At 36.4% G+C, this 13,075-nt stretch overlaps 1 protein-coding gene across 5 annotated transcripts in view; it reads left to right on the forward strand.

Annotated features, from left to right (window-relative positions):
• LOC145681081 (uncharacterized) overlaps nt 1-13,075 on the forward strand; it is a 118,493-nt gene that overhangs the window by 79,525 nt on the left and 25,893 nt on the right. For all 5 annotated transcript variants that reach the window (XM_081752449.1, XM_081752451.1, XM_081752450.1 and 2 more), the window contains one exon: nt 3,435-3,493. In XM_081752449.1, coding sequence (XP_081608575.1) covers nt 3,435-3,493 — 59 coding nt within the window. The remainder of the gene's footprint in view (nt 1-3,434; nt 3,494-13,075) is intronic.

Consider the following 13,075-nt stretch of genomic DNA (forward strand, 5'->3'; position numbering starts at 1 on the left):
AAGGTGTTCAAACACTTCACATAAACCTATTCTTCCTGTGTTAATTAACAAGTATTTTATCTAGTAGCAAAATAAGATACGCCTTTCCATAAAAACTAACTTGCTTATGAAAATTGTCCAACCATTGATGACAGATAACTTTATACCAACTATGGCCTTACAGCAATGGAATAGAACATGCATCTAATCTGCAATACCTTTGTATAAGGTTAACTAATAAATAGATGAGTTTTTCGACTCGATTTTAGTTGAAACATCAATACAATATATAATTTGATTTTCACTATGCAGGACACCTCGCAATGCAATACAGGAACATGCATTCATAAAATCACTCTTCCTTTTAATACTCCGCTACACAAATTACATATTCATATCATTATCTTCCAAATACATCTTTATCACCTCTGACTAAACACCTACCTACCTACCTTCCTTCCTTCAACAACAGGTTCAGTCTCTCTAGCCGTCATATTTGTCTTCCATTGACGTATGTGTTCATTTTACCAGTCCCACCTTGGAAGGTATTTTGTCTTAAAGAATTCCCGATTGTCTTTTGCTAATTTTTCGTTGTCTCCAATATTACTTTATTTGTTACTGTTTCGTTCCTCAATATCTCCACCTTGCCGCGGTGGGGGGACTAGCGTACTCTAATGATCCAGGCCAAAAGTAAATGGTCAGGTTTTCAGCATAATAAGGTTTGCTGATGACTGTATTTTAAGGTGCAGCACCTTTTCTAAAAATGTAGTTGTTAAACAACCAAAGTTCAAAATATGTATTTTCGGACATAAAACGAACTGAAATGAAGGCACTTAGTTGCACCTTTTTGGTGACTTGCACCGTTTTTGCTAAATTAATAAAATTTTCCTTTTTCTAACTTCTTTTATCCTTCAGCACCTTTATTGTCCCTTTTATCTATTTTTTTTTTTAAATTTGGACAGAACAATATGTTTTATTTTCAATCTGGTTTTCACATAATATTCCATAAATTTACATACAATCTTGACGGATTTGCTAGGGACAAATTTGAACTGAATTTGTGAAACAATCCGGAAGTAGAAACCTTTGCAACGACAACTGAACTTCCTGACCATGTGCTTACAAGATATGCACCAGTGGTTTCCATTGATTTCGAGCAATGTTTAAAAGATCTCCTGAACTCCAAGCGCCAGAAATTAACATTCGAAACCATAGAAATGTTGTGCATAATCAAGTATAACCAATTTCAGAAAACCCAGTAGTATGGAACGGTTTCCCAACCCACAATATTGCTAAATTAGTGTTTTTTATTTTTATTTTTTTTATATTTTTTTTAAGTACCGAGTTGGTTTTAACCACAGTTTCATTACAAGAATGTTGAATAAGTTTATGAGAATAAATAAAACAATTTTGTAGTTTGTCAAATGTTTAAAGCCTAGTTTTTAACAATATTTGTTGGTGTAATGAATAAAGAATGTACACGTAACTGTACACTATAGCACTTAATAAAGATATCCTATTAGTACCTTTTTTGCACCTTTTTGAATGATTTTTCAGCACTTTTTATTCCCTTTTCCTACCACATTTTTGCATCTTAAAATTTGGTCCCTACTGGTGACATACGGTCTATCGGTCATGAAAGTCAAGAAAGAGTCACGAAATTTAGCTTTTGGGTCACGATTTTTTTTATCTGTACAAATATAAACACAGACTGGAAAATTTTGCTCTATAAAACTTCAAAATGCACCACCAAAAATGTCTGTGGTCGGCTTTAGACGCTATTAAATCGCAAGTAAAGCATTCTTTTATCTCATGCATGAAAAATCGGCCTAATTTGCACCCAAATTCACTCTTGAGAATGTTAGGAAATTTTATGGTTTGATAAAGAAAAGGTCGCAAAAAAGTCACGAAATTTCATTTTGGAATTTTAGTAGACACCCTGACATAGCATTGATAGCGGAGAACGATGAGGACATGCAGGAAGCACTTTCAAACTTGAACGACCAACTGGAAGAAACATGCAAAATGAAGATAAATAAGAAGAAAACGAAAGTGATAAAGTGCACAAGAGGAGGACGGGAAGGGCAAATGTATGGCTAGATGGAGACAAAATCGAAGATGTTAAGACGTTCCTCTATTTAGAAAGTCTAATATCCTCGGACGGAAGAAGTGAAAAAGACTTAAGTTCCAGAATAGCACAGGCTAAACAAGCATTCAATAGGAAAAGAGGACTACTAACATCAAGAAATATGTCGCTGGACGTTCATAAACGATTTATTAAGACATTGGTATGGAGCGTGGTGCTGTACGGATCAGAGACGTGGACATTGAGAAAAGCTGAAATATCCAAGCTGAAAGCATTTGAAATGTGGTGTTGGCGCAGAATGCTGCGCATATCATGGACCGAAAGGAAAAGGAATGAAGACGTACTAAAGGAAGCAAATGAAGGACAACAGATCATGAAGATAATAGGAAAAAAAAAAAACAGCATGCTTGGCCATCTTATTCGACACTCCGATTGGATCACTGTGCTGATAGAGGAAAAGGCAGAAGGAAAACCAGGAAGAGGAAGACCAAGGATAGAATATCTAGATGCAGTTACGAAGAAGAGGCCTTATAAAAGTATAAAAACAGCTCTCCCAAGCGAGAGAAAAGTTTTAAAATTTCCATGTTGCCCACCAACCTGTGGTTGAGGTGAAAAAGAAGCTGTGTCGTTGGTTTTCTGTTCGATCCATCTAATTTTCTTCATTGTTTCTTCTACCATTTCTAGAAAGACCTGATTTGTTTTCCATTGCTCTTTCATAAGTCCATGATCCTGTCGAGTAGAGTGCAGTTGTCCACATGAAACATTTGATGATGTCTTTTTTCATACCCCTTTGTGTAAAGATCCACAAAATACGCGTTTCCTCTTTCTAAAGGCTTTGTTCACTGTCCTTACCATTACTTTTATTTTCCGTTTACGCTTTATACCTTTACGAATAATATTACGTAGGTACAGAAAACTAGTCTTCTGTTTTGGTGTCTCCCTGTTATTTCAATAATTGGTTCAGATCGCTTCGTTCCAATCACTATATCTTTTGCTTCCTAACAACTATTGTCATCCTATATTGATCACAGCTTTTCCTCAAGTTATCTAATATGTTAGTCACTGATATAATAATTATTTTATATATATATATATATATATATATATATATATATATATATATATATATATATATATATATATATATATATATATATATATATATATATATATTTGGAGTCCTATTGAGAACACACTGTAGCAGCTCATGGCTTACTGAGGCTGATGAGAAGTCCATGTTTGAATCATAGTGCAACTGAAACAAATTTATACAAAATACTTACGTTTTTTTCCCTTCTATATAATTGTGTGTTGAGATTCTTGAATAAAAGCATTGTATTTTCAATGGAAATTTCTTCTTTAATTCTAGGTTCGCTTACTGGTGCTGATAAAGATGATCGAGGTAATGCAGCTGCCGTAAACCGTCAGGTAAATATTTCCAATTTTATTTTAAAATTTATTTTTTTAATAGAGGCAAGTACTCCCTTTATAGAAAGCGATCCACCTTGGAATCTGTGCTTTTATGTTCCTGTTAAAACTTCGTACTTTCTACATTCCTGCCCGCTCTGGGGCTGTGGATGCGAACACTCCTACCGCAAACTGGAAGAAATTATTTTGACATTATGAAGTTTTTGATCCTGTAATAAAGAAAACACTCTTGACTATTCAAAAAGCACAGTTTGAACTATGTCCATTCAGTTCACGTGTGAAAATAGTATTTGTAAAAATATTCATATTATTATGAGATACGTTCACTTCTTACAAATTTCTTTCATTGTATGCACTTTTTCCTTATAATAGAATTCTTTCAGTTATTTATGTACAAAATTTGCTTATGGATATTAGAATGATATTCATGTCTTCCCATTATAGAAATGTCATTGTGTAAAAATATGAATATAATTTTAATATCCATAAACGAATTTTGTTCATAAATACACAGAAAAAATGGATTCTCATAAGGGGAAGTGTAAACAGTGAAACAAGTATCTCGTAACAAGACGAATCTTCCTGCGAATACTATCTTCACACCGAAAGTGAATTGACATAGTTCAAACCTATAAGTGTTAAATATTTATAGTGAGTGTATGATGGGTAATGAGGTGAGATTAGTCTTAAGCGATGACCTTTTGAAATATGTCTCTTTTTCATTGGTACAATCCGCGGCAAAAAACCTGCAACATGAGGATGTAAGTTTATTCTGAAACTACGCCTAACAGCACAGGGAATGAACATAACGTCTAAGTGGAACGAATAACGCCAGGATAAACCTCGGCCTCCTCCTGTGCACACTTATTTTGGAGCAAAAGACTTCGTCATTTCACAATAAACTTATATGCTCGTGTTGCAGGTTTTTAGCCGCGGATTGTACATTAATGACTTCAACAATTACCTTATGAGGGATTGAAACAAGTGATCTATGAACACTTACCATCTATTATGTACTCGTAGGGAACTCATTTTCAGCCAGGGGCGCGGTGGCTCAGTGGTAGAGCGTTCACCTCCAGTGATTGGGGTCCCTGGTTCGATCCCAGCTCGCGCCGTGTAGACTTTGTGGTGGACAAACACCGTGCTCGTGGGTTTTCTCGGGGTTCTCCCGTTTCCTCCCACTTTCTTCATTCCACCATTTCATTCATTTCTCATCTTCACCGTCTCCTTTATCCTAACCGGCATAACCGTGGGACGTAAAACTTAAAAATTTCATTTCATTTTTCATTTTCAGCCAGCGCAGACTTTTGTTTTGGCTTACCGCTTTATAGACATCGTAAGTAAACTGATGATCGAGCTGCTTGCGCCATCGTAATCGGTGTATCGATGATTTCCATTGCATGATAACCTAATTTATGGTTTGTAAGTAGATGTGGTGCAAGTCTTGCTTCGTGTACATCATATAAAACAATGTTACTCGATCTGACCCCTTTACGGCAGTCGTCAACAATAGTCACCAATGTTCATTGTCAGAGATGTGAATGCGTACTGCCGCTTATGAGGCTCCACACGGACGATTGTGGCCATCGGGTTATGCAAGTTCTTAAACGACATCAAGAACTACCAATTCGCTACAGGCCTAAGGATATACTCATGTATTGACCTTTCTCTGTGCAATATGACTCTCAGTGGCTCATTAACATGGAATTTACATCCAGATCTCTGTGACAGTAATCATTTCCCTGTAATCGCTGATTGTCTCTTTGTCATTCTGAATCATATTCCACGGTTTAGCATAAATTCTGCTGGTTGGCAAATATTTCGGGTGGTCAGTGAATTTCACACTCCTGATGAACTATCCCTACTGATTCTGTAGATCTATTTAAGCACCCTGTTATACATGCTGACTGTGGTTCTTCGAAGCACCAGGCTGGATAGAGTATGTTTAGTCCGTCAATAGTCGAACATCTATGCATTACTGGTGTATGGCGTCGGATTAACTCACTAGGCCGCTATTCAATTACTAGTGTGACTGCACTATCAATAAACAGGGTTCTGCAGACTAACCCCATAGAGATAGCAAACACTTTTGGACGACACTTTTCTTCTACATCTGTATTTCCACACTTATGTCGGGGTTTAATCACTTTCGTACTTGTGTCGGGCGGAATCATTAAATTCCCATCGCGGTAAAACTGAGAATTAATTATAACTCTTCATTTACAGATGTCGTGTTCGTGAATCATCCAGTACTCAACTACTTAGGGATTATATTGTGATATATTGCGCAACATGTTTGGCAGTGTTCAGCTCGCATTATTGCAGCTGCTGAATCGTATCTACTCAGAGGAGACTTCTCTATTTTACTAGCATGAGGTTCTGGTCTTCCAGTCTTAAAAGCAGAGAAAGTTACGATTGCCACAACCTTACAGGCTTATTGCTATCATGAGTTACGTCTGTAAGCTCTGTCAGCTCATAATGAACATCCGTTTGGTGTTGTATTTGTAATGAAACTCTCTTGAGAAAATTTCACTCATTCAAGAAGTCAAGTTCCAGATTCAGGAAGTTCTCTCTCTCTCTCTCTCTCTCTCTCTCTCTCTCTCTGTCTGTCTCGTTCTTTCCATATTTTTCGATTTGAAAAAGCCTTATAGATAGCCTGGCATTATGGAGTGTTAAAACAACTTCGTGGCTGGGGGATGTTGCCATATAACTAAGTTTGTTGCAAACTTTCTGGAAGAAAGTTATTTTAAGATGCGCATGGGTTATAGTATCTCAAGCCATTTCGAGGAGAAAACAGTGTTTCTTAATGCAATGTTCTGAATGTCACACTGTTTACTGTCTTCATAAACATTGTTTTGTCGCAGATTCTAACTACTTTATTTAGACTATCTTATTTATTGCTACTCCGTATATCTTCGCGATATCACTCGATAGCCTCAGCTAATGTTAAATTATCTTGTTCGCTGGTCAAATGAGACAGATATTTGATTTTCTGTTGAGAAAACTAAATGTGCACTTCTGCTGCCATAGACCTTGCCTTGTTTATCCGAACCTGTATCTTGGTAGCACTATCCCCTGTTGTGTTTTGATATTATGATTTGTTCTTTATCTTCAATCGCCGCTTAACGAGGGGACTGCATGTTAGTAACCTTAAGTACTTTTGTCCGCGAGCTATGAGTTTGCTTCTAGTGCTTTCCCACACCACTTAGGGTGTTGATCGTATACCCTAGTTGAATCTAGTTCAAATTCGATTATGGTTATCTTGCTTACACATCTACTCGTTCGTCTTTGCTGAAGCAACTCGATACTGTTCGTTATTGGGAATTGACTAGCTACTGGTGCTTTCGCATTAGTCCTCTTGATAGCTTTATATTGAAGCAAACCATTCGATCGTTAGTCTGTCGTCGTACCAAAATTCTATATTATACAGCCTATATGCATTGTATTTCTGGCCAGCTCTGAGCTTTCAGTTGTAAGGTGCCTAGACTTATGACCGATATGCAGCAACCCTCAGACTACTCACACATGGTGCATTTATGCGTACAAGTCTGACCGTAGATGAATTTGGGAGGCACTTTTTTGTTTGCTAGATGTTTGTGCTCTGCCAGCATGGTTGTTGACTCCATCAAGGCTCGACCTTCGGATGTCGTCACACGGCAGACAACACAGAGGCTGCTAGAAATTGCAGCAAGAGCTCGAACTCAAAGGTTTTCTAGAACAGTACCCTTTAGTGTCTTGTATACGAATGGTTCGAAAAGTGAGAATTTGTTGACTTCCTTCGTCAACAAATTGTACCCAATGTGGCCGATCAAAATGTCAATGTGTCAACGACTCGTGTCTGGAGAACGAATTGTACTATGGAAGTACAGTATCACTAGACGTGTACAAAAAGCGTAAACGGTTCAAAATATCGCCATCTGAAAACCAATATGGCCGAACAAATCCTGAACCAAACAGCTCGTACTACAAAAACGAAATTTGGTGTAAAGGTCCATTACCACTACTAGGGGAGGAAAATAATACAAATGGATCACAATTTCTACATCGTGTATCCAATATAGCCGCGAAATACGCATATAAAATATACACTGTAAACAGTTCCGGTGGTTTCGCATGAAAATCATCTACAATTTACTGGAACAGATTTTGCAGGTGAAATGCCAGTAAGTTAAAAATGTTGCCAGTGCCTGTGTTATCTGTTTGAAGTGTTATACGCAAAATACTGTTCATTTGGGAAGGTCTAGAACGCACTATAACTCGACAAGTTTCAAACCAAGATGCGCAGATCGCTGCGGAGCACTTCGTATTCCGCCGTCCTCCCCACTACTCTTCCATCCACTGGTCTGGCTTTGTAAGTTCCAGTGATACTAACTCAGCAAACTTATGCTACAACAAATATCACCTGCTAAAATGTTTAAAGTCCGAATCTTACTTTTTTTTTTTTTTTTTTTTGATAGGTAAGCAACCTCATGCTAGAGGTCTGCACGAGCTCGGGCCTAGAGTTGGGCCCGGGCCGTAAATTTTTAAATAAACAATAATATTTCTCTGGACCTTTTCGGGCATAATACAACGATATTTTCTGGAGAACTTTTAACGCACACCTAAATTTGTAACTTGAGACGCCCTAACTTAAAATCACTGTGCAATTGAGAGAAAAGCTGTGTAATATAGAAAAAAAAAAACTAAAAGTAACAGCAATAAATATGCTTAGCTTCTCTGAGTGAAAATACTGCTTCTTACACTGAATTAAAGGAACAAGAGCATTGGGAACGTGTCTTGGTTTTTTCTTCAAGACAATGTCAGTTTATATTATGAGAATTTATATAATGACTTCTTTTTTTAAGAGAATTCATAGTTAACTAAATGTAAAGGATAACCTTTATTTCCTTGTTGTCTCTGAATCATGAAAGCTTTTAAACTGCAAAATTAAACATTTAATTGTTGCAAATAAAAAATACACTTTTGCCTTAATTGTTAAGTTTTTGTAATTCGGGCTTATTTCGGGCTCATTTGATTATCACATGGGGCCTGGCCTAAATGCTAAAACATATTTCTAACTCGGGTCGGGCCTCATATTATTAATTCACGGGCCGGGCCCGTGCAGACTACCTCATGGAGACACTGTAAGCAGTGACGCTTTCCGACGGGGCGATCCCTTCACGCCTTCTGAAAGGAAAATTTCTCTTTTTATTATTTTTTCATTGGTACGAACTGGCACAGTCAATATACAGCTTTTACACTCAAATGTCGTAGAAAATCCTCAGACCATTCCGCTCCCTGCAGATTGCAACACTGCAAAACATCATCGTCGCGGAGAAGGGAGTGGGGAAATGTAGGATTAGGTGCGCAACAGCTAGGCTGCAGCGTTCTGTTTACAAACTTTTTTACTTATAGCCACAAACGTCCTAGAATACGCGTCTTAAAGCTTGTAAACCATACCATATATATAACTGGCACCGTGGCTACACAGGTAACATCGTGATTTAATTTCCAAGGGTCCTATGTTCGAACCCGGCGCAAATCAAAAACATTTTTTGTTACTCACATAATTATTAATTATTCTATACATTGTTACAGCAAACTAAATATGTATTGGTCCAATTATCATTCATGGAATGTTTCTGTTGAAAGTCATGCAATTATGCCGATGAAATTATAGCATATGTTTTGGTGAAATTGAGGCGTCAGAATGCCATATATTTCACAAAGTTTCGTTTATATATATATTTCACCACCTTTTCACCAAATTTCGTTTTTGTAGTACGAGCTGTTTGGTTCAGGATTCTGTTCGGCCATATTGGTTTTCAGATGGCGATATTTTGAACCGTTTAATGCTTTTCGTACACGTCTAGTGATACTGTACTTCCATAGTACAATTCGCTCTCCAGACACGAGTCGTTGACACATTGACATTTTGATCGGCCATATTGGGTTCAATACGTCAGCGTCCGCGAAATTTCAAACCAATAGATGTGTAGTGTTCATACATATATGAGTGATTCCATTTCAAATCGTCCAGGGTGGTCCACACGACTGTGTCAGATTTAGTTCATTTTTTAAAATAAGAAACTACATACAAAATTATTAGACGCTTTTTTTTTCTTTTTCATGAAAAAAAAAATTTCTTCGATATACAGCCTTCCAAAATGGCTACCCTCCTCGGATTGCTCGAAAAACTGAAAAACATGTCAAATTAAAAATTTTATTGTAGAGAAACGAGTGTACTTAGTAACATAATCGCGATAGCATTAAGAGTATAAAGTTGTATGTTTCGGTGGATGGCCAAAATTCATCGATTGGTCCAATAGGAATTGCGCAATTCACTCGCAATGTTGCCAACTTTGGTGAAATTTTTGTTAATTTCAAACATTTTTTTTCTGTCCTCACGAGCAATATCAACCATCTGCTTCTAGCATCGAAATCTACTCCATAAGATCTCTTGAAAATGTAAAGGACTTACGTTTCTGATTATTACATCCAACGTTATAGTATGATGAAAAGCTGAAAATTTCATTAAGACGCCATGTTTGGACGCCATTTTCTCAAAAAACCCACCTTTTAAAAATCTGAATTTTTTACATGTATTGGAGAAGTACCTAAGTATTTAATATCCGTTAACCGTTCATGCGGCTGCAGCCCTAAACATTCGCAATTAATTATTGAAATTTCGATTTTTGTACTGGAAATGTAAATATTTCCTTTGGGTATTTAGATCCTATACACAATGCGAATTGAAAGGGAGTATGAAAATTTTGAGAGATGAATCCTGACATCAAATCCAGTAGAAAAGTTACTATAAAGATGAGTCGAATTCCGCTTCGTTTTCGAGTTACAGGGTTTCCAACCCGGGATCCAAAATCGGCTTGCGACAATGGAAAATAAAATATAAATTTCGCGTTAAATCAGAAACTATGTGTTAAAGCTTTGATAAAGTTCAGAAAGTTGATTTGTATCAATATGATAATTCTTACGTGCGTTGCAATTCGGTTGACAGTGTTGCCAACTTGGTAGAACTTTTATTTGTTTCCAAATCACACTACGTGGATTTTATTTGATATTTGGTATTCATTAATGATTGTAAACATCACATGAAGCACAATTTTCCCCACATCAGCACAGTTTTCGAAAACTTACCTGTATTTCATTAAAAAGTTTTATCTCGTGCGTTATTGATAGTTTGCGTGACTCGGTGTCGTGAACATCGTCCTAGTGTTCTCTGGAACCATGAAAACTGTTTTGACTGGTAACGTGACATTGTAGTGCACTAATTACAGTGTTTGTGTGAATAATAATGGAGGATTCCTATTACAGTAAGGACCGTATTAAATGTGTCGATTATGCTAAAAGCCATAAGAGGATTGTGCACAGAAAGAATTCTAGACAAAAATTTTATCTTGCGGTAAAATATATAAATTGCGTACAGCGTGTCTGCCCAAACGCACTATTAGGGGAGAATGATTATTTGTGTCCTGTGCACAAGGCAATTTGAACGGCAGTATGAAACATTTTGAGAGGTGAATCCTTCACCGTAGTCTAGGTTTCACCGATAACGGCTGATTTTAATGGTGACACATTCATGTTTAGCATGTTAACTGTCTGGTTAATGGTTTCCAAATATACATTCAGAGGAACAAGTTCTTTATCTTGTTGGTGCATAATTTCATATTTACACCTTTCGTGGTCACCAATATCTTACACACATTCACGTTGTTCACGGTAAATATTCAAAGCACCCTTTACCCAAATAATCATCCTCTCCTAAAACTACGTTTTGGCAGACACGCTGTACGCAATACATATATTTTACATATAATTCTTTCTGTACACAATTATCTTATGCCTTTTAAAATAATCAACACATTTAATACGGTCCTTACTGTAATAGGACTTCTCCATTGTTATTCACACAAACACTGTAACTAGTGCACTACAATATTATGTTACCAGTAAAAACAATTTTCATGGTTCTAATTGTAGAGAACACTAGGACGATGTTCACGACACTGAATCACGTTATACAAACTGTTTCGTGGTTGCAGCAGAACTTCTTGAACAAGTTCGAACTTGATGCGCGGAGTTACAAGAAGTTTTGCAATAATAAAAGATAAATTTTGTTCTTTTTATTATTATTATTATTATTATTATTATTATTATTATTATTATTATTATTATTATTATTATTATTATTATTATTATTATTATTATTATTATTATTACAACTTACAATAACGTAGTTTTTATTCGATATTTTGACTTTACTAATGATGGCAAACATCAAGTGAAATTCACACTTAATGTTGCATCTATCAATAACGCACAAGATAAACTTTTTAATGAAATACAGGTAAGTTTTCGAAAACTGTGCTGATGTGGGGAAAATTGTGCTTCATGTGATGTTTACAATCATTAGTGAATACCAAATATCAAATAAAAACCACGTAGTGTGATTTGGAAACAAACAAAAGTTCTACCAAGTTGGCAACACTGTCAACCGAATTGCAACGCACGTAAGAATTATCATATTGATACAAATCAACTTTCTGAACTTTATCAAAGCTTTAACACATAGTTTCTGATTTAACGCGAAATTTATATTTTATTTTCCATTGTCGCAAGCCGATTTTGGATCCCGGGTTGGAAACCCTGTAACTCGAAAACGAAGCGGAATTCGACTCATCTTTATAGTAACTTTTCTACTGGATTTGATGTCAGGATTCATCTCTCAAAATTTTCATACTCCCTTTCAATTCGCCTTGTGTATAGGATCTAAATACCCATAGGAAATATTTACATTTCCAGTACAAAAATCGAAATTTCAATAATTAATTGCTAATGTTTAGGGCTGCAGCCGCATGAACGGTTAACGGATATTAAATACTTAGGTACTTCTCCAATACATGTAAAAAATTCAGATTTTTAAAAGGTGGGTTTTTTTGAGAAAATGGCGTCCAAACATGGCGTCTTAATGAAATTTTCAGCTTTTCATCATGCTATAACGTTGGATGTAATAATCAGAAACGTAAGTCCTTTACATTTTCAAGAGATCTTATGGAGTAGATTTCGATGCTAGAAGCAGATGATTGATATTGCTCGTGTGGACAGAAAAAGAAAGTTTGAAGCTAGCAAAAATTCCACCAAAGTTGGCAACATTGCGAGTGAATTGCGCGATTCCTATTGGACCAATCGACGAATTTTGGCCCTCCATCGAAACATATGCTACTAAGTACACTCGTTTCTCTACAACAAAACTTTTAATTTGACATGTTTTTCAGTTTTTCGAGTAATCCGAGAGGAGGGTAGCCATTTTGGAAAGCTGTATATCGAAGGAAAAAATTTTTTCAGCAAAAAAAAAAAAGAAAAAAAAAGGGTATTGCATGTAGATCCCATTTTAAAAAAATAATGAAATCTGAGACTATGATGGGGACCAATTGTGGTTTGCTTGGACGATTTGAAATGGAATCGGTCATTTCAATCTGCAAAACATTAAGTCAATCTGCCCATGGGAAGTGGCTGAGAGGTTGCTTGCAAAAGTCGATTGGCATGACCTTCGGGCGGCCATATTGGATTTATCCTTTGCTGTCG

The sequence above is a fragment of the Thermobia domestica genome, chromosome 3 (genome assembly GCF_964235325.1).
Source record: "Thermobia domestica chromosome 3, izTheDome1.hap1.1, whole genome shotgun sequence".
NCBI classification, from domain to species: Eukaryota; Metazoa; Arthropoda; class Insecta; order Zygentoma; family Lepismatidae; genus Thermobia; species Thermobia domestica.